Genomic DNA, 20,951 nt, shown 5'->3' with positions numbered 1-20,951 from the left:
CAGTAGTGATGTGAAGCTGGCCACGCACACCCTGCCCCCCCCCCAAGTTCAAACACAACCCTGATGCGGCCCTCAATGAAATCGAGTTTGACACCCCTACTATAGAGAAAGCTAGGCAAATACACTGATAAGAACTCCCTATAAATTGGGGGAGGAGAAGGATAAGAATCAAATTTATCCCCAAAAGGGGCTACAGCATAGGCATTTTTGCTGGGCTCAGTGAACCTCGTTATCATGGCTGCCTTTGTCTCCCTATTATCCAAGCACCACAACCTTTGCAACAGTTGAGATCAAACTTAAACACCGACAATATTGAAGTTGTTAAAAATTGAAGAAGGATGGATTACGGCTTTGGAAGACCCTACAGGTACAGAGTCGTCTCCTGCAAATACCAGTAAAGGCCTTCACAGCTTGCTCCCAATCTCCATATTCTTGCCACCCTATTTTCTTCCCTGGGCACCTGAAGTTTGGCATGTTCCTTCAGCAGTCTGTCGTACTCCGCTGTCAATCCTTCAGCCTGTTTGCGCATAGCCAATGCCTCGTTGTCTGCCTTACTCAGGGCTGGGTGAAAAAGAGAGAAAAAGGACCACATCAGTACAGTTTCAGCATCTTCACACATCTAGTTATTAGAGCAATCACAAGGCAAGGGTGCCAATGAATCTCTCAATGAAAATAGGTCATTCCATATCACAGCTTCTCTCCTCCCAAATAAAAAACAAAACAAAACACAGCAGCCTGCCTGTTCTATTATCGGCTTCCAAAAAAACACCTCTTTCAATATTCGCAAAACTCCTACAAGTAAAGGATTCAGGTGACTAGTTGTGCCCAGCTATACAGGTGGCTACTGGTTTGCACCAACTCATTATTTAATGGAAGTGTCACAGCCAATTAACTTGTCTTTGATCGAGGGTTGCAGAGCTGAGATAATTACATAAGGTTAGTTAATTAGCTAGAATATTTCTTCCCTGGTGATTTTATCTGAACCAGCACTAGATTGGGAGTTAACACTTCCATCAAAAATCAAGATGACTTTTGAAAACAATTACAGTGAAATAAAGTGTGAACCCATAATACTCTCCTTAACCTTGGAGTACTGTGACCTACAAAGTGATTAACTTCATCTAAATTCTATAGTAGATTCTGGTTATACAAAACACACACATTAACAAATGACCTAGTATGGCATGTTTTTACTGAACACACTGAGGCAACATTCACTGTCTTTGTTGAAAAAAGTATGTGAAAACTTAGGACAGTAAAGTCTCTTAAGAGAGAAAGTTTTTTAAACAATGAGATGATATCTAAGCATTATTTGAGGGTCCCTCTACTATAAAAATAATCCCAAAGATAATAATCAAAGTCTACTCTTCATAGGAAATGAATTGGAATTCTGCACATTTTACAAAAGGAATTGAGATGCTTAGGAGGTTGAAAAGGGACTATAAAATCATTGTCAAAGACTTCTGTCTCAATCAGGCCATGGCAAAGCAGATATTGTAGTGACAAATGGGGAAAATGCAACATTACTGTCACTCTTTCCAGGATTGATCCTTCAACAAAAATCATGCCAAAAGCAAGGCAAGCAATATTCCAGGACAGCAAAAGGGTAATGATTAAAAACCTGTATCCAGTTTTGTATTGTCCAATGTCAATGAGTCTTCCGCATGGAAAACATTAAGCGTGATTGGCATGGGAGAACACCAAACAGAAAGAGTGTCTAAAATTTAGCAAAGGCTATCTGGATGATTCTATTAAAACTATGTTCTGTGGAAACATGACATGAAAATGAAACTTGTTAGTGTTAACGAGAAACATGATGTTGGAAAAATCAAGTACCACGTTTGTTTGTTTTTCATTTTCCCCCCCTAAAACAGTGAATGTTAGCCTAGTATATTTAATAAAGAGAGGACAGGGTGCACTGTTCTGCATATTGCTTGTTTAAAACTTCATTAAATTTTATAAAAGAATTTCTTTGTACATTAATAGGCTATAGATGAAGTTAAGATTATACTGTAGGTCATAGTATTGCAGGATTATGCAATACTGCTCACAAACTTTGTTTCACCATTGAACTATTGTGGAAATCTGAAATAAGCAGGCAAACTGTAATTTTCAAAATGAGGCAAGAAAGTGTTACTATTTTGGTTATTTCAAGATTTTTCTTTGCTTTTTGTTATATGAGGTGAACCAAGAAGTAGCTGCTCTACCAATACTTCTTATAACATACTTGATAGAAAGTGCCAGGAATACATATCTCTCTTAACCCAAGATGCTTTGTGTGTATAGTTAAGATGAAAGCTACTCCATGTCTCCCTTTTAAGGAGGGTAGAAGTAAAATAAGATTCCGAATCAGCCCTGTTCAGATTTTCAATTTTGCACAGTAAACAATGGAAGTAGATCTCTCCAGCTTCTTCATCCCCTCCCTCCCGTTTTTTCTGCAATATTCAGACCAGTCTCTAAAATTGTGTTTCTCTGTTTTTGTTTTTCTGTTTTTGCTTGATTGTTAATATATTTGTTTGTTGCATGTTACCCAGAGTTGTCTGGGATGGAGTGGTTTGTAAGAACTGTTAAATAAACATCTAAGTTAAATTTCGATGGAGGTAGTGAAAGATGAAATCCTAGTGAAAGCCTTCAGCAATTCAGTGCCTTCCAAATAGGCTGGACTACAAGTTCCAGAATTCCCAGCTGCAAAGCTAAGATTACACTGGCTAGTAATTTGGGGAGTTCACCTGCCATTCACTACCAATGACCTGTTGGGTGTGTGTGCGTGAAAATACTGTAATCTGAATAAGATGTTTGAAATGGAACTTTTCTAGTTTGGGATCTTGGAATCTTCCAAGATCAGAATGCACCACAGTACCAAGGACAAGCATTGTAAAATTTGCTACTCAATTGTGATTTTTATGGGTTCTCATCTTCTTGCAAATAATAAAGGTAACAATATTAGATGAATTAAATTGCTTAAAAGTATGCGTTCTTGCAACTCAACCCAACCCCACACGGCTTCCTTTTAATTTCTACAAAGACTTTCAAAGCAGTGTAACTCCTTTTTACCGCAAGTGCTAACAAGAACGGAGGATTTTTATACACACTACTTCATTTCAGACTGAAATCGTGACATCACCCACATAGTAGCTAAATTTGTCACTGCAGCAGTTAAAGTTAGGCAACAGTTAACTTCAGACTCAACCTGATAACGTCTTTGGAACATTTCATTTTCCTTTCTCTTTCTCCTCCTCTCATCTAACCCTAAATTATTACTGCATTATCAAAAGCAACCGAGTGTAGGTACTAACTGAGAATGATCAATTACATTCAAAGCCTGACCAGTTTGGCCAGAAAAAAACAACAACAACTAAAGACCTTTTTGAAAGACTGGAAACTTTACATTAACTTTTTGTTGGACTGAACTGATGATTTGGGGATTAAAAAGGGTTAAAGGGAAGGGGATTATATGATAAAAGGAAGGAGAAAAAGAGGGAGAAATAAATAAGTAAGATAACTACTGGATGGAAAGAAGTGGCAGAAATAATTCTACATTTCCTTTTTTTCCTTTTAATTTTTCTTACTTAACAGTTAAACATTTCTTGCAATTCTCATCGCTTTATCTATTTTAAATAGGGCATGGCATTCTTATCTGCTATTTTGGCTTTTTTCTCCTTTTCTTCTGTGTAAATTATTTGTCCCCTACTTGTCCCCCACTCTCCGTCCCACACTGTAATATTGTTAAGAACTGTACGTTCATCTGGTCATTGATTTGACCAGATTCAAAATTCAAAAAAAAAAAAAAAAAAGAATTTGAATATTTACAGTATATACTGCCTTCTATAGAGAATCGAAGGCAGCAGACATTGTACTCCCTCCTATTTTCTCCCAAACAACCCTGTGAGGTAGACGTTGGGTTAAGAGACAAGGAATGGCCTCAAGTAACCAAGTGAGCTTATGAGGTTGAGAGTAGACAAGCACCTGCCCCACTAGAGCACACTGGTGCCTGTGAGAAATTAGCCCACTATCCACCCTTCAAGACTGGGAACTGTCTGTGTGCATATGGGGCAGCGCATTGCAGGGGAAAAAAACTTTCAATGGGCCTGCCAAACTGTGAAGCTTTTTGGCGTCTTAAACGGCTGAGCCTTAGCTGAGGGATCAGCACCAGGTGGAAAGCATGCTACCCTCTTTGACAGATATAAAAGGCGATGTTGGAAAAAGAACGATGCCACTTCACCCAGGCAGGCACAAGCAGCTGTTCCACCTTACTACTAGATCACCCAGCGTCCTAAAAATAATGCAAAAAAAAAAAAACCACCACGCCCATCTAGAAGACCTCCTGAATGCTCCTTGTGGCTACAAGACTGCAATCTGGTACTATCCATCAGCCTGGCCACTATGCCACTTGATCAGCTGGGGCTGGAAGCAGAGGGAAGAATCCACCGAAGCGTTATGCAAACCCACTCAGGATTGCAAAGGTCAGTTGCCACCCAGAACTTCTCAGTTCCAGGATTCCTCTAGGGCTGATGTCAACCCCTTCAATTTGCCGTCCCTGTATATGGGATCCAGAGGAGCTGCTCAATTGATACTGCAATAGAGAAGAGTAGTCACATGTCAGGGAGGAGCGGGGGGGGGGGGAGGGAATGACATACTATAGCCCTCCAAGGTTTGTAGACCACCTGTCTCCAACTTCCCTAGGGTGGGAGAACGGTTATGCATGCATGTATGTATGTATATATATTTATGTATTTATTTTAATTCATGTGTCAAATTTAGAAACCACCCATCTCACAAAGCAACTCTAGGCGGTGTACAATGATGGGTGTATTAATGAGCAGTTGGTGTTGCGAGCTGCCCAGGTGAACATCGCAATGAACGTCTTGTGCAGGTCTGTAGAATCACAAACAGGCCCTCTAAAACACTTCTATGTGTTTAGTGTTCAGGACATTGTTTGTGGGAAGCAACAACTGAGCTACAAAGCCAGTATTGTTGGTCTTTGAAACAGGTGTCCTTATTATCGGAGGAAACTCTTCTGTTATCTCACCTTCTCTTTCTCACATTCAGTACTTGCGCTGTATTATATTTCTGCAAGCATGCCAAGCTCTGTGGGAATGTCTTTAATAATTATCTGGGCCTTTCTCAGAAGAATGTAAATTGAAGACTTCAGAAAAACAGTGCTATTGTCCTTGAATATGGATGTATAACTGAAGATGCACAAGAGAATAACAAGGAGATAAGCAAGTTTGGAGGAGGGGGGGAAGCCTGGCGGTAGGCAGTGACACTTATGAGCCCCCCCCCCGGGCAGCCTTTTTGTGTCCAACACACTTTAAAATCATGATTACCAGAAGTGAGTGGCACTGTGCCACACAAATATATTTACCATAAGCTCCATGATAGAATTAGTAACATTTTAATAATTTAAGTGAAGGAGAAACCAACTCTCTCAAAAAGAAAATCTAGGCAAAAAAAAAAAGGAATACCCTTGACACAGTCTCGTGTGTGATATACCACAGTCTGCAGTTATTGCTAAGGCTGACATCCCCTTTAGCCCTTGACAAATGAAAAGTTGCCCTTCCTTGGTCTAGACCAGTGTTTCTCAAACTTGGCGACTTTAAGTCCTGTGGACTTCAACTCCCAGAATTCCCCAGCCAGCTATGCTGGCTGGGGGATTCTGGGAGTTGAAGTCCACAGGACTTAAAGTCGCCAAGTTTGAGAAACACTGGTCTAGACTCTAGACAAAGAACAGAAATAGAAGCAGCCCTCCCCACATAGCTGATGTGTTCTAACAAATGTTGTTTCTACAGGAAAGGTTGTGCTCCCAAGTTTTATTCAATTGTGTTCCACAGTTCAGGTTCTTTCAGCCGAAATGTGTGGCCTTTCAAGGATCAGTGTGAACAAAGGAAGTTACATCATCTTAAGCCAGAGATCAGCTGGGGAAGAGGAAGAAGGAACGCAAAAAACTGCTTGCAGAAGAAGCATATTGTTTTTAGGCAAGCGAGCTTGAAAAAGGGTCCGTTTCTTGCCAATGCTGGGCATGCACACTGCTGAAAGAAAAATGGCCATAAAGAGCTGGGAAGGAGATATTCCACAAAGTGATCCCTGCCCTTAGGATCAATTGAATCAGAAAGCAATTGGTTTTACAACTGGACAGAACCTGCAGGACAAGAGAAATGCTAGCCACATAACTCCAGAGAAAGACAGTGTGCGTGTGTGTGTGTATACAAACAAATGTTCCAGGATTGGCTCATTGATTCCCAAAGTTTGATGCCAAGTGGATTATTTAAAGCCAACAGGAGGAACAGGTTCAAGACTGTACATGAGGAAGGCACATGGGTATACAGTTCTAGTTATAAATAGGTACTATATCACCCCTTCAGTAGCTTCTAACCTTAAGAGCCAACTGTGCAAAATTTGGAGTAGGGGACAGAGAGAAAACAAGGGAGTTGCTCAAGCAAGTTATTTTTTCTTCCTCTAAATTGCTGGAAAATGGCCTCTGTCATATAAATCATATAAGCTTCAGGGTGATCTACATTAGCCCTTTAATGCCTAAGGCTTCACCTCTCACCTTTTTTGGTAGAGGTCAAGTCATTCTGTAGTTTCTTGATTTCAGCCTGCAGAGTTCGGTTTTCTTCCTCCGCCCCAATGCCTTTGATGTCCATGTCGGCCACTTCCACCCCTGCCAGCTTCAGTTGCTGCAAGTAAAAGGAGAAGCGATACTGAACCGGTGGACGGCATAAATAAGTTGGGAGAAAGGAACTCTGACCATCTGAGATCAGGTTCCCCAAAAGAGCAGTCTCCTGACCTTTCCTGTAACCATTTGGGCTGTTGCTTAGGTGCAGGAGAACCCAGAATTTAGAGGAACCCAATCTCTCCCAAAACAGCAGAATCACAACTACCGTCTTAGCCGACCCTCAGACTCATCTGCTGTTCCATATCTCTTTCCCGGGGGCCCCAGAAAGGGTACCAATGTAATCCAACAGTGTGCATCACATAATGTATAGTTACCTGCATTTTTTTTGTCCAATGGAAGTACGCCTGCATTACATGCTTCCAAACCGGTGTGACACCTGAACCAAATCCTACTCCCCTCCCATTCAAAATCACATAGAAATTACTACTAATACCATGAACTACAACACACTGACTGGACACACAGTGCCTCCCCCGCCCCCACTGCCACACCCTCAATCTCTTCTGATCAGCATTCTTGCCAGTCCCTCTTCAGATACAGCAGATGCCCTCAGAGGCCACGGGTAGATAAATCGTTGCGATAAAGCAGTAATTCTGGAAAGCTATGAATAGATTCGGTCAGAAATTTTGCAAGGTAAGGACAAGAATATACGGGTAGGTGGTATCTTTTTGTACTCTCGGCCAAAAGAGCTATTGCAGGGAGTACAAAGGGACAGTAATTCCACTTATGGCAAATTGCTTGGGGAAAGAAGCACTTAAGTGCCCAGGCTATCTTGAAGTGTGACTCTGACAAAGCTCATTTCGGGAGGCACTCAAGTTGTCACAGTACAGGCAGTCCTCGACTTTCGACCACAACCGAGCCCAAAAATTTCTGTTGCTAAGCAAGACATTTGTTAAGTGAGGTTTGTCCCATTTTACGACCATTCCTTGCCACAGTTGTTAATTGAATCACTGCAGTTGTTCAGTTAGTAACATAGCTATTAAGTGAATTTAGCTTCCCCACTGACTCTGCTTATCAGGTCGCAAAAGGTGATCACATGATCCCAGGACACGGGGATCGTCATAAATGCACAAATCAGTCGCCAAGTGTCTGAATTTTGATCACATGATCGTGAGCATGCTGCAATGGTCGCAAGTGTGAAAAATGGCCGTAAGTCACTTTTTCACTGCTGTTGTAACTTTGAATGGTTACTAAATGGAACTATTATAAGTTGAGAACTACCTGTACTTCATGTACACAGTACTACTCAGTCATCCTTAAGGTCCTGTTCAAGCAGACTTTCCTGACACTTGATGTTGGACTTCAACCCTGTTACAAACCAGCAACTGACACAACAGAAATGATGTCATAATGCCTGGAGTTCTTATGGCAAAGGACAACTGTTCAAAAGGGAAGTCAATCAGATTCTCAAGATACACCACCAGTGTTTGCAATCGCACACACAGAACCTCTGGCAAGACTCACCTTTCTTTCCAATTACCGTTATTTTTTGGACGAGAAGACGCACCAAGATTTTGAGGAGGTAAATATAAAAAATAAGTTTTTGCCTTCCCCAGCCCCCAAGAGCACTCTGCAGGCCTCCCAAACCCTCTGCATGCCACATTTTTTTGCAAAAAACAGGGTATGCATAGACTTTGGGAGGCGTGTAGAGTGCTCCTGTGGGGTGGGAGGTGCAAAAACGAGCAAAAAATTGGTCTGTTTTTCGCTAGTTTTTGCCCTACCAGCCCCCAGTGGCACTCTACAAGCCTCCCAAAGCCTATGCATACCCTGTTTTTTGTAAAATCCTGTTTTACAAAAAACAGGATGCGCGGGGACGGGGTTTCGGGAGGCCAAAAATGCTGTATTCAGTGTATTCAGATTTTCACCCTCTTTTTGGGGGGGGAAAGGTGCGTCTTATACTCCGCAAAATATAGTTCCCTGTTCCTCCATCTTCCAATAATACATCTGCCCATGGACCTGCTAACCATGGGATTTGTATAAACCTGACTGGAGCCACCTTGGGGAGTGGGAAGATTATATGGTCGAATGCACATCAGTCATCTAAGCAAAATGTGTTCATAAGGTGTTTTTTTTAAACTAGGTGCCTATTTGCGGGTTTATATTCATTTGCATTAATTGATCTTAACAGAGCAGAATATACTGTTAATTATCTGTCACTGCCTGCAAAATCTGCAAAAAGAGGGCTGTTGCCCACACTTGTTCTAGAGCAGGGTTTCCAACATTGCTCTAGTACAAGTGTGGACAACAGTCCTCTTCTTCTTTTTTCCCCTCAACCTTGGCAACTTTTAAAGATGTGTGTGGATTTCAACTCCCCAAGTGCCCCAGCCAGCATAATTGAAGTGGAAGAGCATTTGGTGCAGAATGAGAAATTTTCAAAAAGAAAGAATGATTAGCGCGGACAGTGAAATTAATGGAGTTTGGCGGAGCAGGTGAAATTGTCTGCTTGGATTAAAGAAAGTAGTCTTTATCTAGGTTGTTTTAGCTGGGAAACTACCCTTGGACTGCTTGTTTTTGCTTGAAACTGAAAGAAATGAAATTATAACCTTGGGTTTTGATGATTAGGCTTTTCTCGGGATGATAGCAGCACCGTTTGTTATGGCTCGTTCTAGTTCAAAGGCTCCTCGATGTTTAGTTGTTTGCCTGTACTGAAGAAAGGTGGGAGTTCCTTTTCCCCTTTGGGCCTGCACTCTCCAGTTTTGCATTCCCCCCCCCCCCGCCCCCTTTCCCATTTTCTTTTAAATTATTTTTTCTTTGTTTTTTTTTTAAATTTTTTTAATTTAGTAAAGTTTGGGGAGGACGGACAAGAAAGACTGGCTAATGGATGAGCCTTTTTAAAAAAATGTTTGAACTAAGAAAGCCTTTCATTCATGGTTCAGTTTCTATGAGCAGCAGGATACTCATAAAGGCACAGAAGCGAAAGCTGAATTTTTGCAATGCTATGCACAGAAAAAAATGTCATATAAAATTCTCACCAGTGTTTCACATGCCTATGGAATGTCCAGATTCTGCTTATATCTTTTATCCTTTACTTCCAAGAGCCTGGCATTCCTCCCCCTCCATTACTAAAGTGCAAGTCATGGCAAATAACTGGTGGATTTCAGCCAATTTTTCTACTAGCCATTTGCCCAGCATACCTGATGGCTAAAAACCATTCTACCCATAGGTGTTTCCAGCAAAAATGTATTGCAACCTCAAAAAACAAAAACCCTTCACTCTTGTTTCAGTATCTTATAAGTTACAAAAGGATTTTATTTTGTGTAGGATAAAATTGTTCCTACAAGAGCCATTTGGAATGGACTAAATGCCCAAATAAGCCAGCTGTTTTGCATATCATTTGGGGCAGAAGTAATTAAATAAACGATACGTTATTTTTAAAATAAATAATTATTTTCTCTACCATGATTAACCAGATACTACCTGTATTAGGAAAGCAGGACAGGAGGGCAATAGCCTTCCAGTGGAATTCTCCAGATTACTCTGATTTGGAAACAGCATACAGCTATTGGGATCTGTAGCTACCACTAGCATTTTATCCATCCACTCCAAAGTTTATGCTGTGCATTTTGCATTAACATTAGTTCAAGTTGGTCTATACAAATTACTACATAGTCCTCATAGAACAACCTGTCTATCAATGTGGAAGCCAAGTAATCTAGAAAAAAAAGGGGAAATATTTTTAAAGCTGCTTGTCCTTAGGCAAGATTTAGTTGCCCTATATGCACGATTTCCAGAAATGTGGTGGCAGAGAATCTATCCCAGTTCCCAATATTTTGAAGAAATACAACTCCCATATATTTCTCAAGCAGTACAAAGCTGGGGGCCTAGTTTTCAGGTAAGCCTCTCTTCCACCCCATCTTACCCTTCTCCTATTTGGGTTGCAACAAGGCCGGCTTTTAGAGCAGGGGTGTCAAACTCTATTTCATTGAAGGCCGCATCAGGGCTGTGGTTGACCTCGGGGAGGCTGGGCGGCATGGCCAACTGGGCGGGCGTGGGAAGCTTGACGCCACTCCCCAAACTGTTGGCATGTTTCCTCTTTGCACTGGGTAGACCAGGCTGAAGCCATGCTGGGCCGATTTTTCTTCCCCGAAGCGATGGGGGCCGGCCCCTTACATTTTCCAGGACGGCCCCGTGGACCGGATCCAACCACATCATGGGCTGAATCTGCCCCCCTGGGCCATGGGTTTGAGACCCCTGTCCTAGAGGGAACATCAAAGCAAAACCAACAGACAAAGGGAGTCTTATTTGCCCACCTTGACCAATGCATGTAATCATCAAAGAAAGTGGTGCATATGTAGCTGAGAAAACCTCAAAACAATCTTCACAAACCAGATTCCTCTCCAACCAAATAGGGTTTCTTGGGAACATAAACTCGCATTTCCTTCACACGGCCTCCAACTTATCTATTTTTCTATGAAAAAGTGTTTCCTACAATGTAGGGGGGGAGACAAGAAGAAAAAGACAAGGAAATATGGAGTTGAAGCTTTACTTCATCAGAATCCATGAAGGGAGAGGCAGCCAGGTGGACTTGGGCCAGTCTTTCTCTCTCAACCCAACTCAGCTCAAAGAGTTGTTGTTGTGGGGGAAACAGAAAGAGGAACGAACATTAACATACGTTTGCCACCTTGAGTTGTTTATAAAAATAATCAAGGCGGGATATAAAATAAATGCCAACTAACTCACTTGTGGTGCATAGCAAGGTGTGCCGGAGAGATTTTCATCTCTTGGCTCCACCATCACTACCATCATCTTCTGCACCCACATAGTAAGAACAGGCAATGCAAGCAAAACGCCTTCCCAAGTTCATCAACTCTTCCGCAGCACATTCTCCTGACCCTGCTGGGAAAGACAAGTCTAAGGTTGAGGTGAGCCATCCATTTTCCCAAGGAACCCCATATGAGGAACTGGGACTCTTTGTGGAGGACTGAACCAATAGGGCTGTGAAGGTCCGTAAATCGGCATATGTAAATTAAAAACAACAACAACAAACGCCTTCCAAATAAAAGCAACGCAGTTGTGTTGCGTGGGGGGGGGGGCGTACAATTATTTACATTTGATTTCTAATTTCAAATTGATTTCACCTGAGCCAGACAGGAAGCAACAAAGGAATGGATGTGGCCTGGGGCCCATAAAATGCCTGGGTGGGGTCTAGCCCTTTTTCCTTGTGACCAATCCGACATAGAAAAACACAAGACAACGCTCCAAAGGATACTACGTGACTTCAGCCCCAAACGGGAAAGTTCAATAAGATGGTCAGAAGGGCATAAGCTCTCTGTCCAGACCAAGGAAAGGCAACAGATGTGAGAAAAGAGCAAATAAACTTCCACCTGAACCCCAAATGGCGATTTCAATCCTATAAGACAAAGTCTATCTGAAGGTTTCAGAAAAGACAACATTTGCCAGGAGGGAAAGGGAACAGAAGAGATATAAGCCAATGTCCCTTGTTATCTCTAGCTTTGCCAATCTGAAACATAAGGAACAGTTTGCAATAATCACCAACCTTGAACAACATCTGTATGCAGTCATGCCTTGTTTACAGCTACACTTTATCTTTACATATTTACAGCCACAATGTTCAAAGCCTCTTGCCATCCAGGGAGGTCAAGGCTATCAGCTACGGATGTCATTTTAATTAACTTCATAAAATAAAATAAAAATCCTGCCATGTTGAAAGACTGTGCCCTTGCAGCAACTGGAGATATTAGGTTAGGCTGCCCCCTCGTGGTTTCTTTATACACACACAATTAGAATATACTGAAATTTTAAAGGGTGGGTGACTTGACTTAGATGCTGAAGGCAGAATGAGTACCTCAAGGGAAAATACACTGATCACGAGGTCCAGAATTCTACTAATTCTTCCATTAAGCCTGAAACGAATACTGTTGTCCATCCTAAAGCAAAGACTTCCAATTTTATTAGAAGGCAGAAATAGAAATGCCAGATTGAGGGGAACAACTGGGTAATAATACGTTAGGAAATACAGCTATAGCCAATTCCTAGTGAGCCTAACACGCTGGGAAAGGGCATGGTGGCCGGTTGGCAAAGCTCAAATGTTTCATTATTATTTTATCCGCATAGAGAAAGGGGGCGGGGGGGGAAATCTGGCATCAAAGCTTTGCAGCTGGATTCCAAACCTTGTCTTCTTTAGCAACTTTAGCAACAACCTTTCCTCATCCTGGTGCCACCTAAATTGGTTTGATACAGAAAACAGATTACTGGCATTTTTCTTTCTGTGCAGCTTACAGAGCAACCTGTTGATCAAGGAAGACCATCGGCTGCTGTAGCAATATTCTAGATCAGGGAGCTCAGCATAATAATTCAGACGGTTACGTGATAATAAACCGAGAAGCTCTGTAAGAGGCTGCAGTTACCTGCAAGGCATAAGGATTTGCTGCTACGTCTATTAAGGAAGGAGCAGAATGATGCAGCAGCTTTCCCAGGTCAAATTAGTATCAGGCAAGTGAAAAAGAGCAAGAAGAGGCTTCTGGCCACCAATCACTCGCCCAGTTTAGGATGTCTAAAGATTTTTTACATTTTAAGATTGCAAAAAAAAACCAAAAAAAAAAAAACCAAAGTGATAGAAATACCAAACTGATCCTCATTACTCACAATCTGTCCGTACCTCTATTACTGTAAAGCAGTGTTTCCTAACCTTAGAGGCTTTAACATGGGTGGACTTCAACTCCCAGAATTCCCCAGCCAGCAAAGCTATACCTAGGGAATTATGGGAGATGAGGTCCATTCATCTTAAAATTACAGGGTTGGGAAATATTAACAATGAAAGTTCAAAAAATAGCAGGCATTTATGAATTTTGATCACATGATCATGGGGATGCTGCAAAGGTTGTAAGTGTGAAAAACGGTCGTAAGTTGCTTTTCTCAGTGCCATGTAACTTCAAACTGTCGCTAAATAAACTGTTGTAAGTCAAGGACTACCTGAACTCTTAAGGTTCAAACCTCATCACTGCTCTAATCCTAACAAGGGTTTCCACTGCCCACAGACTCTGCTCCGCTGGGAAATACAGGACTCCCAGCATAAACAAAACTCAACAGTTTTGCCTCCCCTTTTCCCTCCCTGAAATGTAATCAGCTCCAGATATTGGAGTTTAACTCTGAGAATTGTCAGCACTGGTCATGGAGAAAGTTGCCTTGGACTTCACTTCTTTGTTGGAAGACACAGCCTTTCAAACCTTAACTACAATTGTAAAACAGAACGCGAAGGCAGAGGTGCTTGCTTTTCTTGGCTGCCCTGTCTTACAGGTGACGCCATGCAATTCTATGGAGACATGCTTGCAAAAAATAGATTTTTGTGATGTGCTCCATTGCCTTCTGCCAGGAGGAAAAGCACTCTGGAAAGAACAAAGTAGGCAATTGGGGACAAGATGCATTTTGATAATTAGAACTGGAGGAGGAGTCGGAAAGCCAATTCTGCAGAGCCAAGAGGGGCTCTATTCTTTCCCCAGTGAATCACTTTATACCTGGATGCAGAGTCAGCAAAGTCATTGCCGGCCAACCGTTGCTTTTCCGCTTCCATTGAAGCAGAAGCGCAAAGAGATCATGGCTAATTGATAGGCACATACTCAGTCCCCAGAGCCTCTGGCTCAAAAGAATGATTGGAAGCGGATTCTCTTAAAGCTGTAACCCAGGGGTCTCCAACCTTGGCAACTTTAAGACTTGCGGACTTCAACTCCCAGAATTCCTCAGGCAGCTTACATCCCCTCTTTTCTCCCGCAGTCATTTTTCCTTCCAATGTATCTTCTGATTATTATTATTTTTTAATGTACAATGGTGTAAAGAGTGAAATGGGTTCTAATTAGCAGCTCAGGTGACACGGTCTTTAACCCTTGTTATAAAAAAATACTCCCATTTTCCCATTTAACGGTCCCCAGTGGGAAGAGAGGCTGCCATGCCAGCAGCTCTGCGTGCTTGACATTTGCCTCTGCAGCGATCACAAGAATCCAATCACCCACGGTGTATTCTTGGAAGGAAAAAGGACGGAGGTCCCTAGCCAGCGATTAACCCCAATGCTGAGGTTAGGGCCATAAAAAGGGACAGAAAGACTCTTAGCCTGATAGGATTACAATGCCAAGCAGAAAGTGAGCCAAATAAATCAGGCTGTCAGGGCAAGATCCACTTGCTGCTCAATAGGAGCGTCGCATTTGCATTTCCTCAGTGCAGAAAACCTCCCAGGTGGAGCATGCCCAACCCCCCCCCCCCGGGTGAAACGGGGGGGGGGCACCATCTCAAGGGAATTTCTACAACAACCAGAATCACCCGTGCAGATTTAGCTTTCTGAGATCTAAAAACGCAAACTGTTCCCAAACAGCAACACTGTCAGGCCTGCAGCCATCTTTTCTTTTGGATCTTTCCCCTGTCACACTTTCTATTATTCTACTGTGCATTTTTTATTGTAGGAAAATGGGAGGGGTGGTGGTAAGGAGTTACGTACTATGTAGCCATAACAAAATTCTTTCTAGAAAGCCAAGGTCATCCCTTGTCTTTGCACCTCTGCATCTGACTGGAATTGGACGGGTGGAACTGCCAGCATGGCAGTGGGAGATTGGACCATGTGATGGACTTGTAGGGTGTAGGGGTAAGATCTTGAACTTTCAACTGGGTGGGGGAAACCGGGAAGCTTTCAGATTCAGGTTCTCCCAGATGTGCCAACATGGCTCTCTTAATAAATTGGAACTTTGAGCAATACTTTGCCTTGGATTCTGATTTACTTTTCGATGCTATTTGGAACCCTGACAAACACATTTGCAACAGAGGCATAAGAACTGTGACGAATCCACGTATTTGCATTTTTTAAAACTGATTTTAAAAAGCTGATCCAGCACTGAAGTATAGCGGTGGAGTGGTTTGCCCCAACGGTAGACTAAATATTTCAAAGGCCTGGCTAAATGTCTATGGAGAGTCTCGACCCATCCAGGTCATGGTTGCCCCAGTGGTACTTTTTCAAAAAGGCAACGGGACTTTCTGGTTTTTCTTTGCAGACAGTTTCGCTTCTCATTCTCATGATTGCAGAAATGCAAGTGTGGTGCTGCTATGGGGCAGCAGGTGGCACACAGGAGTCTTGCCCTGCCTGAGCGAGACCGAAGTCAGAACTGAGGAAGCTTCTTGGATGAGAAGCGAAATCCCTTCAAGGAAAAACAAAACCCAGTTGCCTTTTGAGAAAGTACCTTTGGGAAAAACCTGGCTAGATCTGAGCAAGTCTATCATATTCAAATCCCTAATGTGTAGATATTAAAGGGTATAATATAATGTGATCTCAAAAATCATGATAAAAAGTACCCATTATAAACAAAACAGTTCCAAAGGCTACACAGATGTTTACTTATACATATCTCTGTGTGTATATATTTATGTTGAATTTGTTCGAAAACAAAAATACTTCAAACAACCACATCCAAAACTCTACATGAGTCTTTGTTTATCATGATCTATCATTTACGTAATCTATATTTGTTTTCTATATCAAATCCTTTTCCTATCTGCCCAGTGCTTACCTCATTATTCCATAAAGCACAACATGAAAATTAAAAGCAATAATCTCTACATATTTTGATGTGCATCATCCAACTACCACACTTCCAATGTGTAATGAGCTACTTAATGAATGGAAATGCTTGAGCCAGCTTCCTCTACTCATTAAAACACATGGCTAATGTTTGTTTTATCCACTTATTGTCAAATTGCCAATTCATACCAGATTCCAATCTCAAGAGAAAAAGGCACAAACTATATAGTTGTGTTGTAATTGCGCCATATATTTCAACATGGAGAATTTCTTCACACTTTTATGTACAAGGGTTTTGCTTTTCGTTTTCATTTTTTTTGGACAGTCATTAGGGATGACAAATACCTTGGGTGTCCAGATCCTGCCATGACACAGTTCCAGCATGAATGGTTCAATCCACAAGTCAAATACAGCATAAGAGGATCACTGTGACTGGAAAGTTACAAGAGCTCTTTTTCCAGAAAGCAAGAATGAGGGCCAGCCTACTAATCATTAAGCATTTACACATTTTTTTTGGGGGGGGGGGAGTACATAATATGTCCTTTGAACTATCTGAGTTGATGCCCCAATTAAAGCTATCTATTTCCGATACATGTTTTTTTTTTAATTTCATTGTTAAATTGATTTGTGCAGTGTTCCATCCTAGATTGCTCCTAGAGGAACAGTAGAGTCTTATTATTAAAAACTAAATAATTATAATATAACATAATAGAGACAAATTGCTGCATTAAAAATGGGATGATGGTCATGTCATATGACCAAGCCACGCAGGCTCCTGCCTTTCTTCTATTTCAGTTTTCAGAACCGCATAGCCATACCTTTTTCAGCTTGTCATTCTCCTCCATATATTTCTTGGCAGCGTCACTTGCTCCTTCCGCCTGCTTCTTGAAGGCTTCATTAGAGGCCAGGGTGGTAGCATGCAGAGAAATTAGGGTAATCATTCGTCTCAGGAGGCTGTAAAGATAAAGCAACTGGTTACACCAGAGGCTCTCAAGTTGACTTGACACAACAGAGAAGAAGTGATGTTAGATCCATTTTGAACCTTTTCCTAAACGTGTAATTGTTATGTGAGTTATAGAACTACCTTCTGATTGCAAAATAAAAATGACAATTCTCAATAGATCAGGGTTGTCAAACTCAGAGCCCGCGGGGTGCTTAGATCTGGCTCTCGCCCTGGAAACAGCGAAGGACTGGCCTGCAGTGTCTCTGCCAGTGAAAACAGCTGGCTGAGGGTTGCAGGAGGCCATCGCAGCTGAAAACGGAGCTCAGGACACCACCACCACCCCAAGGTCAAAAACAACCCTGATGCAGCCCTCAATGAAATTGAGTTTGATACCTCTGGCCTAGACTCTTGCCCGCTACTTAGAAAGAACTTTGGTCTTACCTGAACGTGTCTTTTCGGTGGATGAGAGGGAGGGGTCACCTGAGGGTTTTATCACAGCTTGATTGCTCCATAGACTGAGAGAAAATTCTTAAATGCTCCTTCCTTCCCATTGGCTCCCAGTTTCCACAAAGGCAAGTTACTGTATCTGTACAAAGGAAGCACAAGACGACCCGGGAACTTCCCAGCCCTCCCCCGGCCCTACTCTATTTAGGGCGGGAAAAGTGACCCCTCCCTCTCATCCACTGAAAAGACACGTTCAGGTAAGACCAATGTTCTTTTTCCGGTGGACTCGAGGGAGGGGTCACCTGAGGGACATACCCAAGCTAAGTCCCAGGGAGGGAAACTAAGGCCCCGGGGGAGGGTCAGCCACCACCCTCTGCAGGACCCTACGACCGAAGGACGCCTCTGCGGAGGCAAAGGAGTCCAAACGGTAGTGACGGATGAAAGGGGTCAGGGAAGCCCACGTGGCTGCCCAACAGATGCCCTCGAATGGGGCCCCCACTTCCGAGATACGTCTGGCCGATGTGATGGCCACTAGGAATGCCACCTTTAAGGTCAGCAATCGCAGATGAACTGTCCGGATGGGTTCAAACGGGGGACCCGTGAGGGCTCTGAGTACCGGGGGAGATCCCAGGTTGGAAACCTGTGAACCGGAGGGGGCCTGAGGTTCGCCACCCCCTTGAGGAACCGCTTGATCAGAGGTGAGTGGGAGAGGGAATGGGAGCCCCCCCCCAGGACGGTGGCTAAAGCGGCTACCTGCCTGCGCAGGGTGTTTAGAGCCAAGCCACTATCCAACCCCTTTTGAAGAAAGTCTAGGATGTTAGCCACCGAGGCCTTGGTCAGATCAAGACCTAGCGGGACACACCACCTGACAAAGGCCGACCAGGTGGAATTATAGATCCTGGTGGTGGATGGACGCCTGGCAGCCTCCAAGGTCTCTATGACCTTGGCGGACAGGTGTGCTCCTCTCAGGAGTTGCCGTTCAAGTGCCAGGCGGTCAGGTGGAGCCACTGGGGCTCTGGGTGGATCAGGACCCCCTGGCACAAGATGATCTCCTCCTGAGGGATCCTCCATGGATGGGAAACTGAGAGTTGCACCAGGTCCGCAAACCATGGTCTCCTGGGCCAATAGGGGGCCAGTAAGATGACATGGGCGCTCTCTGACCCTACCTTCCTGATGGTCCCTGGGATAGGGGGAATGGGAGGGAAGGCATAAAGGAGGCCCCGAGGCCATCTGCTCCTGAGGTCGTCCGTTCTTTCTGCCAACCGGTTCTGGAATCGGGAGAAGAACCTCGGGAGCTGAGTGTTGAGCAGGGTGGCAAACAAGTCCACCTGCGGGGTGCCGAACCTCAGGCATATATTCTGGAACAACTGTGGATGGAGCTGCCATTCGCCATTGTTGGGGGTCGCTCGGCTCAGCCAGTCTGCCTGATGGCTGGACTCCGATATGTGCTCCAACACCAAAGATGTCAAGTGCTTCTCTACCCATGCGCCCAATTTCAGCACCTCCAGCCAGAGGGCCCGGGAGTGCGTGCCCCCCTGACCGTTTATGTGGGCCTTTGTGGCAACATTGTCTGTCAGAAGCAGCACATGATGTCCCTTCACCAAGATCTTGAAGTGTTGGAGGGCAAGACGAGCTTGCCTTCAGTTCCAGCCAATTGATGTTGTGGCGGAGATCTGAGGCCATTCTGGTATCCATCAGAGCCCCCCAGCCGAACAGACTGGCATCTGTCGTCACCATCACTCTGTCTGGTTCTCAGAATTCGCTGCCCTGACGCAGGGCCAAGGAAAGCCACCACTGGAGGGACACTTGGATCGCTGCCGGAAGCCGAAGAATCTGCAGGGAGTTGCTCATCCTCCTCTTCTGGTATGGAATCAAGGCCCACTGGAGCGGACGTAAGTGGAGACGGGCCCACGGGACTATTCTAATGCAGGAGACCATCTTGCCAAGTAGTTGAGACAAGGTTAGGATGGAAACTGACCGACTTTTGTGAACCTTGACTACGAGTTGACGAAGACTGGCAAGCCGGTCCGGGGAGAGCTGGACCACCCCTGTCACTGAATCTATGACTGTCCCTAGATGCAAGATGCGTGTGGATGGGTTGAGATGATTTTTGGGGAAGTTAACGGAAAACCCCAGGGACTGAAGGCACTGGATGGTGAGTTGGAGGTTGGAGGTGGCTTGGGGAAGGGAACCTGCCTGAACTAATACGTCGTCTAGATAGCATTGGAGTCTCACAGGTATCAAGCAGCCAATGCCGCCAGAACCTTTGTGAAGGTGCGAGGGGCTGAGGCCAGGCCGAATGGAAGAGCCCGGTACTGAAAGTGTAGGTCCCCATGAGAGAACCTTAGGTATTTGCGATGGGATGGCAGGATGGGGATGTGAAGGTAGGCCTCGGTCAGGTCTATTGAGGCCAGATAATCCCCCCGCCGGATGCCCTGGAGGATAGACTTGAGAGAAGACATTTTGAAGCGCCTGTAAAGGAGGTATTGGTTCAGGCGCTTGAGGTCTAGAATCTCCCTCCAGCCACCCGAGCTCTTCAGGACCACAAACAAGTTGGGAGTAGTGGCCCCTCCCGCGTTCCGCGTGTGGTACGGTCTCTACTGCCTGGATTTCGAGACGATGTTCTATGGCGAGATCCATCAGGCGCTAACGTTCCGGATCCCGCGAGGGAGGGAACATTCTCGAAGAGTGTCGTGGGGGTGGAGAGGAACTCTAGCCTCAGGCCGTACCGTACGGTGGCCCTGACCCAGGCGTCGGTGGTGATCTCGTCACACTGGTCCGCATAATTTGCCTGACGGCCGCCTATGGGAAGACTCGGGTTCGAGTCATTTCCCCCTGCGGAAGGGGTGGCCGCCCTCCCCCCCGAAAGGGCCGTCTGGACTGACCTTGGAACCTGTTACGGTCCTGATAGTATGAGCGAGAGAATTGCCTGTCCAACCTGAAAGAGGAGTATCTCTGTTGATGATCCTGCTCAGAGGCCCTATAAGAGGGTCTGCGGTATGGGGTGGGCTTGGAATCTGCTTTTTGACATTGGAATGGAGGACCTTCTTATCTTTGTTCTCAATTAAGATGGGTTCCAGGGCCTCCCCAAAAAGATTGGGGCCCACATAGGGGGCCGCTGCCAGACTCCACTTAGCCTTATTGTTGATCTGCCAGTTGCGGAGCCACAACAGGTGACGGGAGGTGACAGAAGCGGCCAGGGCACTGGAGGCAAATCTCACTGCGTCCAGAGTTGCGTCAGCCGAAAATTGAGAGGCAGCTATGATTTTGGTTATATCCTGATGGAGGCGCTTGTCTTGGATCGGAATACAATCCTGGAGTTGGCGAAGCCACATAACGGTAGTGCGGTTAAAATAGGAAGCGGCAGCCAC

At 44.2% G+C, this 20,951-nt stretch overlaps 1 protein-coding gene across 1 annotated transcript in view; it reads right to left on the bottom strand.

Annotated features, from left to right (window-relative positions):
- The window catches only part of BCAP31 (B cell receptor associated protein 31), a 53,245-nt gene that overhangs the window by 9,341 nt on the left and 22,953 nt on the right, over positions 1-20,951 (bottom strand). The window contains exons 5-7 of the mRNA XM_081953166.1: positions 17,012-17,147; positions 6,551-6,677; positions 461-561 (exon numbers count right to left, since the gene is read on the bottom strand). Coding sequence (XP_081809292.1) covers positions 461-561; positions 6,551-6,677; positions 17,012-17,147 — 364 coding nt within the window. The remainder of the gene's footprint in view (positions 1-460; positions 562-6,550; positions 6,678-17,011; positions 17,148-20,951) is intronic.

This window comes from Natrix helvetica (assembly GCF_964273705.1).
Source record: "Natrix helvetica genome assembly, chromosome: 1".
Classification (NCBI taxonomy): Eukaryota; Metazoa; Chordata; class Lepidosauria; order Squamata; family Natricidae; genus Natrix; species Natrix helvetica.
The sequence above is the reverse complement of the archived record's forward strand: the minus strand, read 5'-3'. Positions and strand labels throughout refer to the sequence as shown.